This window comes from Cnephaeus nilssonii (genome assembly GCF_951640355.1).
Source record: "Cnephaeus nilssonii genome assembly, chromosome: 14".
Taxonomy (NCBI): Eukaryota; Metazoa; Chordata; class Mammalia; order Chiroptera; family Vespertilionidae; genus Cnephaeus; species Cnephaeus nilssonii.
The window spans coordinates 16,886,246-16,903,608 of NC_137085.1; the positions used below are offsets into that span (position 1 = coordinate 16,886,246).

Here is a 17,363-nt window from a genome sequence, read left to right on the forward strand (position 1 = left end):
TTTTTATTCCTCCTAGTAGGTGCAGAGATCCTGACGAGAAGACTGGGTGCAGGATGGAGCTGACCCCCTCCACCAAGCACTGACATTCTGGCCTCAAGAGGTAAGGCAGAAACCCTGGAGAGAGTGAAAACCTTAGCTCCCATCCTAGGCTGTGAGGCAGGGCATCCTGGTTTTCATTTTACATGACAGAATCTAGGAACCAAAGAAAACCAGGTAGAATTCATTTAGAGAACAGCACCCTAGTAAGGAGCTAGGCTCAATAGTACCCACTTGTGGTCATTCTAGAGAACATCCTAGTTAGTAATTGGGCTCATTGGCGCCCTCTTGTGGGCATTCTGAGAACAGCACCCTAGTAGGGGGTTAGCCTCAATAGCACCCTATTGAGGGGAATTCTGAGAACATTACTCTAGTAAGAGGTTAGGGTCATTAGCGCCCTCTTCTGGACATTCTAGAGAAGAGCACCCTTTTAAGGATTTGGGCCTAATAGCACCCTCTTGAGTGCATTCTGACAGCAGCACCCTAGTAAGGGATTAGTCTCAGTGCACTCTTATGGGCATTCTAACAACAACCTGGTTAGCGATATAGCACTGTCTTGTGGGCATTCTTAGAACAGCACCCTTGTTAGGGATTAGGCTCCATAGCGCCCTCTATGGGCAGTCTGATAATAGCATCCTAGTAAGAGATTAGGCTCAATAGTGCCCTGTTGTGGTCAATTAGAGGACAGCATCCTGGTAAGGAATTTTTGTACATTAAGCAGTCCTCCTGTTTTTATATTTTTTAAATTTTTGGTTCTCTCATTGAGTGATTTTTCCCCCCACCCTGTCTTCTAATATACTGATCCAATCCTCAGCTTTTCCTAATCTGTGTATCCTTCCAGTGTGTTCTTTATTAGTGCTACATCAGCCTATATTTTCGACTGCATTCATAGTCACTATATCTTTTCTCATGCTGTTGAGCATTTTTACCATCATTCTAAACTCTGTATTAGGTAAGTTACTTATCTCCATTTCATTTACCTGTTCTTCTGGAGAATTCTTTTGTTCTTTAATTGCGTGTGTTTTTTTACCCATTTTGGCTGCCTGTTTGGGTTTGTGGCTATGTGTTAGATCTTCTACGCCTTTCAATCTCTATAGGACACTGTCAAACACTGCTTCTGACTAGTGAGATCAGGCAAATAAGACCAGTCTCTGCCTGTAGACTGATTGAATTAACTCTTAAGGAGCCTGCAGGCAATCATCCTCAGGTGTGGTGAGGTTGTCCAATAAGGTGGGGCAATTGTTTCTGCCTGGAGGCTAATTGCCATTCTCATTTAATGGGTCTCAGAAACTCCACACTGTGGGGTAAGGTGTTTTCCAAAAGGGCGGGACAACTGTCTCCCCCTCACCCCCCAGACAAAAACTGCCTGCAGAGCAAAGGTCTACCTGAGAAAGATGGCCTCTTCAGTGTGAGGGAATGACTCAGCACAGGAAACCGAGGTGTCTGCCTTCTGAGCACTAACTTTAGGATGATTTTTTTGTAATTTAGTTGAAATTCCAGTTTGGTCCTGGCACCTTGTCTGTGTAGCATCCACTTACTCCGTGGCCATTTTTAATCTCCCTTCTTTTTGACATTCTGAGAACAGCATGCTGGTAAGGGATTATGCTCATTTGCACCAGGGCTGCTGCTTGACTACACATTGCCACTTCTGCAGTGTCTGAAACCTGATTTCTGCTTCCCCAGTTTTTATATTGCCTGGTGGCCCAGGGCTCTAAAACAACTTCAAAGTGGTTAAAACACCATCACAATTATGAAAAGATAACGTTTTAATTTTTTAAAATTTGTTAAATAAGCTTTCAGAAGCCTGAAATTAAGTTGGTTTGAGTTTAACATTTTTTATTTTAATGGGATTAGCTTCTACAAATTCTTGGGGTCTTAATATACAAGATATTACAAAATAGCCAAGACATATATTTCACACTTAATAAAACCAAAATCTTAAGATGTGAAGAAAAAGTGGAAAAAAAATTCTCCATTACAAAATTGTAAAGTCACCAATGTATCCCGCCAGGGGACTAGTACCTACCTCTCCATTTGTGCCATCAAAGATAATTACACTGAAGCTGGGACTCAAGCTCTCCCCACTGACTTCATTTCTTTACACATCCTTGCTCCTTAACCTGTGGCAGGCAATGAGCTCAGCATGTTCTCAGAGCCAAGAGGAGCAGGAGAGGAGCTGGGGGAAGTTCAGGAAGGAACACTTGCCTCTGCACAACAGCCTACTGCTCTGAAGTTAAGTAAACTTCATCCCCACTCATAGGTCCAACTGAGGCTCCACAAGTTCAGCTACTTTGTTCAAGGTCACCCAGCCAGTAAGTTGTGGAGGACTTTCAGTCAAAATAAGAATTATACTCTTGAAGTGGCTTATCGGCCATCCAAAAAATACATTGGTTTACATTTTTGGGGAGATAGGGAAACATTACAATGTCTCCTATTCTCACACTTAGTTCTAACCTTGAGGCAATGCCATCCTCATAGGGAGCCTCTGGAAATGTCTGGCACTATCTTTGATGTACCAATAGAGTGGGTTGTGCTTCTGGCTTTTAGTACTCGAGGTCAGACATGCTACAATGCCACAGATAGTTCGGCACAACAAATATCATCTATCTTAAAATGCAAAGTTTCCTGTTGGATAACACTATAGGCTCCTCATAGGTTCAGGAGGTAGAAGTGGTGAAAAGTATTAACTCCCTTTGGCATGAAGTCAGAGGAAGAGATGCAGTGACTTGTCAAAGGGCAGTATAAAAGGTGGAGTGGTTAAAGCTATGCGCAAGTCATGCTGGCTGGACTGGTCTTTGGCCAGTGTTGCCAACATAGTCACTACAACCCTATGAAATCTCTTCATAAGGTCCTGCAGACAGATCGGGATTTACCACTTACTAAGTGGGTGACCTTGAGCAAGTCACTTAACTTCTTTGAGCTTAGTTTTGTTTGTAAAAAGAAAACTCCTAAGATTCTGAGGATTAAATGAGATGTCTGAACGTGCCTGGCACAATGTCTGGCCAGAGAGTATCTTGTTAAGTGGTGGCTATACTTATCTCACCATTATCACAAAATGCCACACTGGGTTTATGTTCCTCAGCTCACCCCTTTCTTACAACATTTCCAGTGAAGAAATGTATATTCCACAAGACACTTGTTTTGCCAAAGACTTAGATAAAATGTTTTCACTCAGTTGCCACATCTAAATCCCTTGGACTCCCCACTCCCAAAGACAAGGTTAATGGGATAGAATTTAAACTTGAAAAACTCAAAATTTTAACATTATATCCAAACTACACGCTAATACACTAATGTTCATTATTAGTTTACACATACTACAAAGGTAGTATTGAAAATAATTTTTTTCATGGCCAACTACGGAGGAAATAGTGTCCCTTTATACTTAAACCATAGTGCAGTACTCAACAGAGAGCAGGGTTGAGAACTCAGAAGCTTAACAAGTACACAGGATATGCAACAATTTGGTTATAACTGAAACCAGATCAAACACAATATTTAGCTACATATCACACAATCACAGATTGAATAGAGCTAGACAAGCTACACTCAGCCGCTCTGGAATAGCAAGTAAAGTGTGTTCAACACTTCAAGGAGAAGCCATCATACAAGCCCTCCTTGAATGCTCTATATACAATCTTTTCTTCTTCTAAATCCTATATTTTTGTATGAATTTACTGTGTACTTTCAGAGTTCAGTGATTGTATATTTGGGGTGGAAAAAGGAGAAGGCAACAGCTGGATAGCCAATGAGTAAGAGTTACAGAGTCCAGATACTGTATAGTTCACTGGTAGTTTGGCCCACAATGCAATAGCCCTCTCTCTATTTTTTTAAATGATTAACAGAGTGCTTATTAAGGGGACAGAAATTGGAGTAATCATATTTGAGATCACATGTTGTATCTCAAACCAAAAAACAGGGACTTTGATGGACCAAAGGCTGAGATTCAGAAAAGACTTAACTATGCAAAATATTTGAAGTATATAATAAGATTTTACTCTGTAGCAAATATGTAATAAAGAAAAAAAGTCAAAATTGATTAGTAATACCCTTTAGGGATTTTTTCCAGAGTTACCTTGACATGAAGGGTATATCCTTTAAATAACCAATAAAAAGGAGTTTGCACAATAGAGACATTGTGTTAGCTTTCTAAACATTTCATTGAATCTTGACACAATGGTCTAGCTTTGGGGTAATATGAAGGATGCCAAACATCAAATAAAAATGGAAGACATTTTCCAAGGCAAATGTTCAGTTCTGAGCTTCCTGAAGCTCCCTGAGGCAGGTACTATTCCAAGTGAAATCAAAGGAAGAGGTAAAATCTTCTTTACTGCGTAACTCTGAGCATCGCATCGCTGTGGGGCTACCTCTTCACCTCCCATTTTCAGGGCAGAGGAAAGGTTCTCGCTCTGTCAGGCGTTACTTAACCAGCATGTGGTGAGATGTGCCTCTTTACCCGAGGGCTCCTAGACTGCAGTCCAGCCACCTTGCTCCCTGGGTCACATGTAGTCCTGAAGCATGTACCATGTAATAGAAAGCCAAGTTTCAAGAATTAAAAATGGAGCTAGCCACAATCCTGAGTGCTATGAGGAAGGCAACAGGGTATTCAAACAAAAGGTTAATAAAAACAATTGTCTACATAGTTACTGGCAGGGCTTGAAGATGAAATTAAAATTCAAGCATGAAAGGGCGCCAGAACCGGTTTGGCTCAGTGGATAGAGCGTCGGCCTGCAGACTGAAAGGTCCCAGGTTCGATTCCGGTCAAGGGCATGTACCTTGGTTGCGGGCACATCCCCAGTGGGGGGTGTGCAGGAGGCAGCTGATGGATGTTTCTCTCTCATCGATGTTTCTAGCTTTCTATCCCTCTCCCTTCCTCTCTGTAAAAAATCAATAAAATATATTAAAAAAAAAAAAAAAAGCATGAAAGGGGTTCACCAGCACCCAGGAACTGGGCTGTCTGCTTGAAATGGGGGCCGACAGAGAAATCCAATCTACTGAGGGTCTATACATGGTAATTGGCAACAAACATGATAGAACAAAATGGCTCTTAAGGGAGAGCTTGAGGTTTGTGTCCTTTTTCTATGGTGTCTATTCAGCCATCCAGAGCTTGAAGGTCCTGTCATATGAGCAAGTGGCTATAAGCTGCCCATCAGAAGAAATGTCTAGGCCCATCACTTTGCCTTCATGGCCAGCCAAAGTCTTCAGTGGGGACCAGCCTGGATGGGTCCAGATCTTGGCTGTGTTATCATAGGCACCAGTGAGCAAGAAATTCCCATGGATAGCTACAAGAGAAAAAAAGGAAAGTTGCTTAGGAATGTAAGTATTCAAAAGAGCTTAAGAAAAGCACAAAAATCTTCCAGAACATACTATTTCAAAAAAGAAGGTATTTCTACATTCAGAAAAACCCAACACTGATCTATATTCCTACCAGGTCTCCAGGAAAAAGGGACAGCTACAGGGAAAATTAGGGAAACAAATAACATTAAGGTTTTTTGGCTCTTTCAACAACCTGTTCAGAATAGTATTAAGGATTTGGTGCTTAGGAGTTCCATGGAGAAAAAGATGCAGCAAAGCACTCATGAAGTCTTTTACTTCCTAGCAACAAGCATGCTGTGCCATAGTTCTGTCTGAAAGTAGGGGAGAGGGAAGGAAATTATAATTTGCTTCTTCAACAGAGTCCAAATTCTCTCCTGTTCCACCTCCAAGTTAAGCTACAGCTTGGCCTCCATTCCATGAAAGTGCAATCTGTCTTTCTCATTATTCTAAAACAGGAGGAAAGCTTACGCTCAAACTTGACACCGGTCACTAAGTTCTGGTGGGCAGGGATGGTATAGATGCAGCGCCGCTGTCGAAGGTCCCATACTTTGCAGGTGTTGTCCCCACTGCCGGTTGCAATGTGGTAGCTGTGGATCAGATGCAGTATCAAAGTTAGAAACAAAGAGTACTTCCTGACCAAGAACCCTCTCCACCCCATCATTCAATGAGCTTATTTTACCCATTGGGGGAGAAATTTATTCCATAGATTTCCTTCAGGTGCCCTTCCAGGAACATGATACAACGTCCTGTACGCAGGTCCCAAACTCGACCAAATGCATCCAGTCCCCTGATAAAATAATTTACAAATGAACATTGTGAATCCAGTTCTCAGTGGAAGCAGCTATACATAAGAGGTGAGACTACCGAGCTGCCCCTGCCCCTGGCTAGTGGAAAAAGCCTTACCCAGTGCCAGCCAAAGAGCCATCTTGATGGAAGGCAATGTCATACACACCCATGCTGTGGCCTTCCTGATGCAGGATCTCCTCTTGAGCTTCCAAATCCCATAAGCGCCATGAGCGGTCATAGCTAAAAAAACAACCACACAAATATTTAGCCAGCATATATATATTTATTCAGTTTCTACAATGTGCAAGGTATTATTATTAGTTATAGCTTCAGTTATGCTTCTGCAACTACTTATAAAACAAATTATTTTCTGGCATAAGCAATCTATAATAATAAAAGCATAATATGCTAATTAGACCAGACGTCCTTCCAGACGTCTTTCCTTCTGGACAAAGCGGCAGAGGCAGAGGCGGCAGAGGTCCCTGGCCGTGGTGGCGGGTGGGGACTGAGGCAGAGGCGGCTGCTGCAGCGGCGGGGGCCAAGGCCCTTGCACGAAATTCGTGCATCGGGCCTCTAGTGTCTTAATAACTAAGCATATCTGTCTTATTATGACTTCCAATAAACCTATTTCAGTGGCTATTTTAAGAACAGAATCCCCTAAGAATGGCTCAGCAAAGACTCTGTTGTCTTTTTCCTTCCCCAATTCCACTTTTATATTCTTTCATTCATCAAGCGTTGATATATTTACTGGGCCCTAAATTCATGTTGGGGATACAAAAATCAATCATAGACAAATCAATGGAGTAGAAAAGAAAGAAAAGAAATAGACCCATTAATATATGGTCAAATGATTTTCAATAGGGGTGTCAAGCAATTTCAACAGGGAAAGGAAAGTCTCTCCAATAAATAGTGGTAGAACTGTTTATGTACATGGAAATAAAGACAGAAAAGAAAAAGTCAAACATTTTAAAAAAGGAATAAAGCACCTGAAAGCTACACAAAAGAGAATATACAAATGGTAGTAAGCATATAACAAATAGTCATTAAAGTAACAAAATGAAAACCATGAGGTTTTACTACACATTTGCTATTTTGGGCAGAATGACAGGACTGACAAAACCAGCTGTTGGCAAGGAGGTGACGCAATCAGAATTCTGGGAATGTAAAATGGTGCAACCATTTTAGAAAACCCCTTGGACGTTTTTCAAAAGTTAAATACACATGTGCCCTATGACCTAGCATTTGCATTTGTAGGTATTTATTTAAGAGAAAGAAAAGAAAAGCATGTCTACAAAAAGTCTTGTCCAAGGATGTTTATGGCGGCTTTATTCTGACCAGCCAAAACCTGGAAACAGCCCAGCTGTCCATCAATAGGAAAATGAATAAATAAACTGTGGCTCAATAATACAACTGATTACTCCTCGGCAAGAAAAAGGAACTGCTCATACATACACACAATGTGAATCAGTCTTTCATTAAACTTACAGAACCAGAAAGGGAGACCAATCTGTAAGCAGAGATATTATAATGCAAAAAACCCCCACAACTCCTTCCCCACCCCACCCCCAAAAAAACAACACCCCAAAACAACAAACACAAAGAAAACAAAACACACCTCTAGTGTTGGTCAAGAAAGAATGAAAATTTTAGTTTTCTGGACAACTAGTGACTTTAAAATTTACTTCCTAGCAACAAGAAGCATGCTGCAATTTCAGAGCAAATGCACTTACCTCTAACTACATAATATAGTCTATTCTGATTCACTGACATCCAATAAAATCCTTGAAGATCTCTGTTCTAAAAATTTACTTGGCAGTTAACCATAAAGGGTTAATAAGATGTCATAAGCCCATCTATATATATAAAAGCCTAAGTGACTGTCCAGTATCTATGATGCACACTGACCACCAGGGGGCAGATGCTCAACACAGGAGCAGAAATCACAGGCATGGAAACCTGGAACAGACTGATGAATCTCAGAGGGAAGGGAGGAAGGAGAGAAGAGATTAACCAAAGATCTTATATGTATACTAGAGGCCCGATGCACAGATTCGTGCACTGGTGGGATCCCTAGGCCTGGCCTGCAGGGATCAGGCCAAAACCAGCTCTCTGACATCCCCTGAGGGGTCCCGGATTGCGAGAGGGCGAAGGCCAGGCCGAGGGACCCCACCGGTGCACAAATCTGTGCACCAGGCCTTTAGTACAGATACAACAATAGGAAGGCTTACCAGGTGGTACCCAAGAAACGTCCTGATGGATGCCACATTACACGGGCCACACGTACTGTATGGCCTTCAATATCTGCCACTGGTTCATCACTGAAAAGAAATCAAATACATGTGAGTAAACTCTTCTATATGCATGTAAATAAATATTCACTGAATTTATTAAGAGTTACATCCAGATGCACCAACTTCGTATAATTTGAGATGCCAAATTGTAAACACACTTGTAATTTGTTAAAACTTTAGGTCTAACAAGAATTTGTCACTTCCCAAGGTTTTAAAAGATTTGGGACTTCATGTACCACAGGGCAAAACTGCCTATACCATTAAGAAACACTCCTTCTATCTGAATTCACTATGTTGTTAAACTCTGAAGGCTATACCACTTAGAATTAAGAGAAAATAAAAGGTAAGTAAAATAGTTTCTCTGCACCAAGGTAGTACTGAGATTCTAGGAAGAAAACATACTTTAATAGAGATGTGAGGCTACAAAAATCAAGCAGTTTTGCCCTGGCCGGCTTGGCTCAGTGGATGGAGCGTCGGCCTGCGGACTGAGGGGTCCCGGGTTTGATTCCGGCCAGGGGCACATGCCTGGGTTGCAGGCTTGATCCCCACTGGGGGGGTGTGTGGGAGGCAGCCGATCGATGATTCTCTCTCATCATTGATGTTTCTATCTCTCTCTCCTTCTCCCTTCCTCTCTGAAATCAATAAAGAAATATATTAAAAAAAAAAAAATCAAGCAGTTTTGGTGCAAGTGGATTACATAATCCACATAGAAAAAGGAACTCCTAAATACAGAGGCTTAGTTTCCTTTGGGTGGCCCTTAAATTTTATTACCCAGTAACTACAGAAGGAAGATCTGAGACACCAGTGAAAGAAAATAAACAAGAACCCTAAAGAGGACAATTAAAAAGAGAACTTTGTCAATGTGCATACATAGAAGTAATCCAAGTCCTAGGGGAACAAATATTGCTGAGCATTACCAAAGCCAATTAAAACCTGCTGTGCTCATACGTAAGAGCTTGTCTGGTAAGGAGTGGAGACAGTAATTAGCTCTTTACAAAAGCCTTATGTACTTTCCCAAAGAAAGAAAACTTAAGAAATTGGATTCAGATGTCTTTTGGCTAACAACATGCTCCCAAAATTTTCTTGAAAAACAATATTCATAAACACATTTAAAACAACTGTTGTAATTGGAAAATACGGTCTAGGTAAAGGATGATGCTACTGGAAGACATCACATCCTTAGCAATACTGCCAGACAGAACCTCACTTCCCCTCCCCTGTGGCTGTTTGCTAAGAACCAACATACTGTCAGAATGTTATTTTTAGTCAATCTACTAAATACTGCATTTCTTCAGTGTCAATATATTGCATAGGAGATAAAAATGGATCTTTCAAGAGTAATGGAACCGGGAAAAAGTGGCCACTATGTTATAGGCAAAAATCAAGTTCTAAAGATGACAAGAAAAAGCCTGACACAACTCTGATGAGAAAAGGTGTAAGAAAAACCCTCTATTTTATTTTTTAAATGTATTTTTTATTTCAGAGAGGAAAGGAGAGGAAAAGATAGAAACATCAATGATGAGAATCACTGATAAGCTGCCTCCTGCACGCCCCACACTGAGGACCGAGCATGCAACCCAGGCATGTGCCCTGACCGAGAATTGAAACATGACTTCCTGGTTCATAGGTCAATGCTCAACCACTAAGCCACACTAGCTGGGCTCTATTCTATTTTCATAACAAGTTTCCTTGACTCCTAGAGTACTCTGGGGGTAAACGTCAGATTTTCGGGTCCTAAGAGCCAACCAATCAACTATTTATTTCAGTGATTTCAGTATAGAGAGAACAGTAATATTCACCTGTCAAGGCTCCAAAGTTTCACAGAACCATCAGCAGCACAAGAGGCCAAATTGACATCTTTTTGGTCCAAGGAAACAGTGGATTTTGGATGGAATACAATTGCTCCTACATTTGTGTTATGGCCTGAAGGAGGGTAAGAGATGAAAGTTAAAGGGTTCCTGCCCCCTTATAATTTACGTGCAAATACAGACTATGATGAATAATATAGGTATATATTAGGAAAATAAAGACATAGAGTATTAAAGTAACTATTCAACTATTTTAAAAATAAATTTTTTCAATTTAAACTAATATTTAAAGCACATTAATAAGAGCAAAACACAAAAAAGACTTAATGTGAAAAAAACATTCTAACTCACCTCGAAGAGTGTGGAGGAGGTTGCAATCAGGAACAGACCAGAGCTTGCAAAGCCCACTCCTATCAAATACAAAGGAAAGCATCTCAGCCAGGGTTGGTCTGGGAAGGAAAAGGTACCTTGGTAACATCACAATCTCTTCTCACCCCCATTAAACTTTACAGTGGCAGACAGAAAAAGAATGAAGGCTTATTATTTGAAGTGTTATCGAAGAAAGCTACATTTAGTTCTCATGCAACTAGAAGCCTCTACTGGACTATAATTAATACATACAAGTTGCGATTCTCCTTAACTTTTGGGTCAATTTGTGAGGGAAGGTAGGACAAATTAAATTATCCAATAATAATAGAATAATGATACTATCTCCTTAAATATGAATGGCATTTTGCTGCTTACAAAATACTTAACTTTTTTTAGACTTCTTTTAAAACATTTTTTTGAAAAGACTTTTTTCAGGAAATTTCCCACCAATTACTTTTATATCTATCATCTCAAATGATCCTTATTAACAGACCTGTGAGGTACGTAAAATAGGAATGATAACTTCTGCTTTATAATGAAGGTAACTGAGCTTGGAGAGGTGGAGGTATCTGTGTAGGTCCTCGGCTTTCTCCTGAACCACGGTCTCAACTGCTGCCTAGTCAAGTAGTTCCTGTGCATACAATGTAAGGAAGTTTCCCCTCTTATATCTAGTGGGCCATGTCCCACAAAAATAACTAAATAGAACAAAACAAGTTATCACATCCTAAAAGTTTTATGCAAATACTAGAGGCCCCGTGCACGAAATTCGTGCACGGGGTGTGTGTATGTGTATGTGTATGTGTGTGTGTGTGTGTGTGTGTGTGTGTGTTTATGTGTGTCCCTCAGCCCAGCCTGCACCCTCTCCAATCTTGGACCCCTCGAGGGATGTCCAACTTCCTGTTTAGGCTGATCCAGGTAGGATCGGGCCTAAACAGGATGTCGGACATCCCTCTCACAATCCAGGACTGCTGGCTCCCAACTGCTCGCCTGCCTGCCTTCCTGATTGCCCCTAACCGCTTCTGCCTGCCAGCCTGATCACCCCTAACTACTCCCCTGCCAGCCTGATTGATGCCTAACTGCTCCCCTGCTAGCCTGTTTGCCCCTAACTGCCCTCCCCTGCAGGCCTGGTCACTCCTAACTGCCCTCCCTTGCAGGCCTGGTCCCTCCCAACAGCCCTCCCCTGCTGGCCATCTTGTGTCCACATGGGGGCAGCCATCTTGTGTTGGAGTGATGGTCAATTTGCATATTCTTTTATTAGATAGGAGGATTAGATAGGATAGAGGCCTGGTGCATGGGAGGGGGCCGGCTGGTTTGCCCTGAAGGGTGTCCAGGATCAGGGTGGGGGTTCCCTTGGGGCATGGGGCGGCCTGGGCGAGAGGCCTGTGGTGGTTTGCAGGCTGGCCATGCCCCCCCCCCCCCCCCCCCCCCCCCGGTGACCCAAGCAGAGGCCCTGGTATCTGAGATTTATTTATCTTCTATAATTGAAACTTTGTAGCCTTGAGCGGAGCCAAGCCTCCTGCTCGCTCAGTGGCTGCAGCCATTTTTGTTGGGATTTATTAATCTTCTATAATTGAAATTTTGTAGCCTTAAGTGGAGGCCAAGGCAGGCCAAGGCTGCAGAAACTTGGCTTCCTCCATCGCTGGGGGCAACTCAAGCCTTCTGGTCTCTCCAGCTCCGTGGCTGCTGCCATTTTTGTTGGGATTTATTTATGAAACTTTGTAGCCTTAAGCGGAGGCTAAGGCAGGCCAGGGCAGGCGGAAAGCTTGGCTTCTTCCATTGCTGGGGAAACCCAAGCCTCCTGCTCTGTCCATGGCCACAGCCATCTTGGTTGGGTTAATTTGCATAATCACTCCTGATTGGCTGGTGGGCGTGGCTTGTGGGCATAGCAGAGGTACGGTCAATTTGCATATTAACTTTTATTACATAGGATGGTGGTAAGTAGAAAATAAAATAAAGATAGCTCATTCCAAGACATGCTCCAAAATACTAGTGTCAAGAACATACTGCTACATGTCATGATCTCTGGGGTCCCTAGTGAACACTAAGAACTGTTCACAAAGACTTTACTGTATAACAAACGGGTAGAGCAGTAGCATCTCTAGTCTGGTGTGATCATGAGAAGCAGAGCAAGAGGGTAACAGAAATAGACATCTAAGACATGCTAACTTTTTCCCTGAACCTATTCCTTATTTAGGAAAAAAAAAAGTCACTGTAAAACTTAACTTACCAACAAGCTGTAGCCAGCATTTTGGAATTGGGACTAAAGTGACAGTAGGAGATAGGCCGGTCATCCCCAATCTGACTGCAGAAATTATTCAAAGACTTAAAAAAAAACACACAACACAACATACAATGATCATTAATAGGCTAACCCAGGAGTTGGCTTTTCCACTATAACAAAGCAACTTCACAGTTTTAATGCAACCCAAGATTCTTTTATACTTTTTTTTGGTTAGGAGATACTTATATGGATGAATGAATGGGTCAAGGCATATCTCAAACTGCAGCACATGGTCTTCTACAGTCTTAGTATCACTAGCCCTACTGTCAGCTAAATATAAAGAAGAAAACCATGGAGAGATCTACAGTACAGCTTTGACATCCTAAAGGGAAGAATTCAAGAACAGAACCACAGGCTTCCGCTGAGTACAAAGTACAGTAGGTTCCTGCCATCTAAACAGATGGCAACAGTGTAAGCAGGGAGGAATAAATCTAGCTGCCTTTACCCTCTTAGAGGTGGGCCAAAAGGGAAAATCTAATAAACATATAAGAAGCTTTAAGATATTGAACAACTGCTGACAGCATCTTACCCGGAGAGATTTGTGCAGCTCTTGCATCTGGGAGGTCCTAGTTGTTTCAGGAATCTCTTTATGGAGACGGGCCTCTTCCAAGCGTTTCATTGCCCTATGATATGCAAACAACATTACCATCATGAGAGTAAATGGGTTTTACACGAGGGGTTTACACAAGTATCTTACACTCAATTTCATTTAATAACCAGTCATTATAAAGCAGGTCCTCCGTCCCTGAGAGGAAACAAGAATCATCTTTTTCCTTCTAGAGGCTCTCCTCACCTGGGCAGAGAATAATTAGCAATCCATAGTCTAGCAACCTTCAGGGTGTGTGGTCCTTCATGGTACCAGGTTTGCTGATACTGGAAGTTAAATTAAGAAAAGAAATATTAAGTCTGAGCATTCCTGCCCCCACTTCTAGCTGTCAATTCCCTATTTTAACTGCCCAGAATAAAGGTGACTTAGTTCAGTAATAGGATATCAGGCATGTGCCTTCTACTGTTTCTTTCTGTGAGGTCTTGTTAGATGGCTTCTGGTTCCCTGTTAAAAGTTACACCAGGAATGCTATAGTTCTTTCCTGAATGGGAAACTAATTTCCATTTATATCTACACAGAAACCATAAATTATTGCCAACAACTATTCCTGAACGGGAGAGTCTTCAACCCTCCTACCCCCAATCCTAGCAAAGCAAACCACTGAAAACATAAAATGAGAAAACTATCCCCTCATCTCCTTCATGTTTACATTACAAAGGTAAAGACATATTTTACCTCTTCTTTGGACTTCTTAGATTTCTCATCATCTTTTTTAGTTTTTTTTAAGGCATCGGTACCGACCACTGAGAGGATATTTCTTAACCTGTAACAAAAAAGATTGAAATTTAAACAGAACTGAGATAAAAATTTGAAAAAGTACATTTAAGAAGGGAGCAAGCTTCCTCTATTCTTTCACCATTCAAACTCCAAGCAATTGGAGCACCAATTCCTTTTCAATAATATCCAAAACCCACTTATTATATGTTTTATATCAGCGATTTTCAACCAGTGTGCCACAAGAATTTTTAAAACATGCAATACCTGACTAATTCGTCAGGGGCACTGACCTCTTTTCCCTTAGATTGTCAAATAAAAAAATGACAACAGCCAACACAACAATAGCTGTCTGATATGAATAAATCAAAATTATACCTATTTTTCATTTGTCAGATTGGCAAAAATTACATTTTTTGGTGTGCCATAAAATTTTAGTAATTAGTTTATGTGCGCTGTGAGATGAATTGAAAATTGCTATTTTATATCACTGGCAAGGAATGCATTTGTTGTCTAAATTTTCAAAGTTTCACTACAAATGTTTACCCAACTCAAAATTCCACAGGGGAGGGGAGGGGAGGGGAGGGGAAGGGAGGGGAGGGGAGGGGAGGGGAGGGGAGGGGAGGAAAAAACAGCATGTTAACACCCTCTTCACAGTTTATAAAGAAAAATTAGTAGTGGAGTAAAAATATGCCTTAGACTCGGGTTATGGGTTAAACTATCTAAACACAACTTAAAATATTCTGTTAACAATATCTGAGACATTCTATTAAAGTTTTTGCTATAAATAACAACTGAAATTTGGAACTAGAACCTGTGGTTGAAAGAGAAAAAAGTATTTAGAAAGGACACCTTTCTCTTCTTTCAGCAGGACCCTCTCCAAAAAGTGTGATAGGCTCCCCCAAGGCTCTAAGGCAAGCCTTGACCTCTGAGTCGTCTGTGGAAACATTGATTTGCCGGGCTCGCTTCCTTCTCTCAAACTCGGCTAACACTTCGGCCTGTCGCTCACTTATGTGCTCTTCAATTTCGAACACTTCCCCTATAAAAAGAACAGGCAACATCAGCATAATCATCAGATTTTCTTCAAATGGGGAAAAGGAAAAAATTTCTTACATTTGGAGTTTGTGTATGCACTTAGTTCAAGTTAAGGGCATCTATTATACACTTTATTTAGTTTACTGTCTCTCTCCCCACCTCTCCCTTCGTCTCTCTAAAATCAATAAAAACATATTTTAAAATTTCATTTTGGGAGAAAAATAAATGGAAAACTGTGAACAGGCTATTACTGTGAACCACAGTAATTCCAGACCAATGCCAGAATTGTGCTTGATCTCCAGAATAACTTCCCCAAAATTTAACTACTAATAAATAGCCTATTGTTGACTAGAAGCCTTACCCATAACATAAACAGTCAATTAACACATACTTTGTATGTTATATGCATTATGTACTATATTTTACAATAAAGAAGGCTAGAGAAGGAAAATATTAAGAAAACCATAAGAAAAATACATTAGTATATATTAGAAAAATCTACATATAAGTGGACCCACACAGTTAAAAATATGTTGTTTATGGGTCAGCTGTACACACTGAATAACTCCTGGTAAAATTCCTAACAATTCATGAGAGGAAAAACTGTTTAACAGGTTTTAAGCAAAAGGCTCTCTGGAAGATGCTAAGCAGAGTAGGCAAAGTATGACCATTTATAGTTATCAGTTTAAAAACAGAAAAATGTTGACACTAAAAAACAAGTGATACCTAAGTTTAAGAAGGCATTCATTGCAGAAAATTGGAGCACTAAAAGAGGGACTCATAATTTGCATCTTACCGGAGGTTATGTTAATATTTCCTGCTTCAATTCCTGCTTTAAGTCCTTCTTTTCCCAAAATCCCAGATTCTCCTTTGGCCAGACGCTCCCTCTCCTTCTCTTCCAAACTTCCATAATAGATGTGTGGTTTCTTCACAACAGGCGCGACCAAGTCATCAGGTGCCTTCGTTTTGGTTGCCTGCTAAATCAAAGGCCTGGATTAATTTAAGGCTTAATCTTAGCCATTTATTAGGCTTCCCTAAAGAAGAAAGCTCATCTTGAGTTGTATTTCCGTCCCTAAAGGAGAGAACACGGAGGGCACTTCGGTAGACGTTCGCCTGCCAAAGGGTCTGGGGTTCGATTCCCGGTCAAGGGCCCGTTCCTGGGTGGCAGATTAAATTCTGGCCCTAGTCAGGCGAGTGCGGGAGACAACCAGTAGATGTGTCTCTCTCACATCGATGTCCCTCCCTCAACCAGTAGATGTGTCTCTCTCACATCGATGTCCCTCCCTCCCTCCCTCCCTCAAAATGAATGGGGAAAAATGCCCTTGGGTGAGTAAAAAAAATAAAAAGTTGTGTCTTCACTGATGGGGCGGGAGGAGGGGCTGTTCAGCATCTCAGGCAGGAAGAGGTGGATAAAACTACTTAATTTCTCTTGGCGATTTTCCTGTCAAAGGTTTGCTTTGGAACATGTTTAATTCATCTGGTTGGTGTGCAATCTCTTCTTGGGTTTTATGAACCTTCCAGGGTTATTGCTCATCACAGGGGAAATATCAAGGGGGACTGAAATAACCAACCCGATGTCAAGGGGGAATGTTCTCAGACGAGAGGCAGCACCTATGACGTGAGGAGGCCTCGTTACAATGAAGAAGTCTGACATAGAAGTCAGTCTTGGCCAGGACGCTACTCCCTGTCAGAGCTCCGTTTCTGGACCCGTCGGAAGACGCATTTACCGTTCGCGGCGGTACCAGAGGTGCACAGGAGCTTAAGCACAGGAAAGCGCTTAGGCATCAGGAAAACGAAGCCCCGCTGGGACCAGACCGAGCCTCGCAGCCTTCCTTCCTCCTCAGCCCTCCACTGACTTAGCCCGACCCCGAAAGGCCCCATGCCGCAGGGACCCCCCAACCCCGCGGCGCTCCCTGCCAGGGTGAGCTGAGACCTGTACCGTGGAGGAAGCTCGTGTGGAAGCCATGCCGGGCTCCGGAGCCGCCAAACCCCAGCGAAAGCCGGGCTCTGCTTCCCAGACAATCCGCCGCGCGCCCAGGCAAGCGGAAGTGCGTCACCGACCGGAAGTGGGTCGAGAGCGACGCAGCGTCCGGGACGGCGCGGAGCACGATGGGAATCGT

At 41.9% G+C, this 17,363-nt stretch overlaps 1 protein-coding gene across 2 annotated transcripts; it reads right to left on the bottom strand.

Annotated features, from left to right (window-relative positions):
• Window positions 1-1,749: 1,749 nt before the first annotated feature.
• On the bottom strand, window positions 1,750-17,332 carry PRPF4 (pre-mRNA splicing tri-snRNP complex factor PRPF4). Of its 2 annotated transcripts, none has more exons than XM_079790893.1 (14): window positions 17,183-17,332; window positions 16,040-16,220; window positions 15,061-15,247; window positions 14,170-14,257; window positions 13,681-13,760; window positions 13,417-13,510; window positions 12,834-12,928; window positions 10,589-10,647; window positions 10,229-10,352; window positions 8,367-8,456; window positions 6,256-6,378; window positions 6,032-6,139; window positions 5,821-5,939; window positions 1,750-5,318 (listed from the first exon to the last, which is right to left on the bottom strand). In XM_079790893.1, exons 1-14 carry the CDS (start codon window positions 17,207-17,209, stop codon window positions 5,125-5,127), a joined length of 1,569 nt encoding a protein of 522 aa, XP_079647019.1. In that variant the 5' UTR covers window positions 17,210-17,332; the 3' UTR covers window positions 1,750-5,124. The 2 variants fall into 2 exon arrangements, with proteins under 2 accessions (XP_079647019.1, XP_079647020.1); XM_079790894.1 differs by having other exon boundaries at window positions 1,751-5,318; window positions 16,040-16,217.
• Window positions 17,333-17,363: the final 31 nt, after the last annotated feature.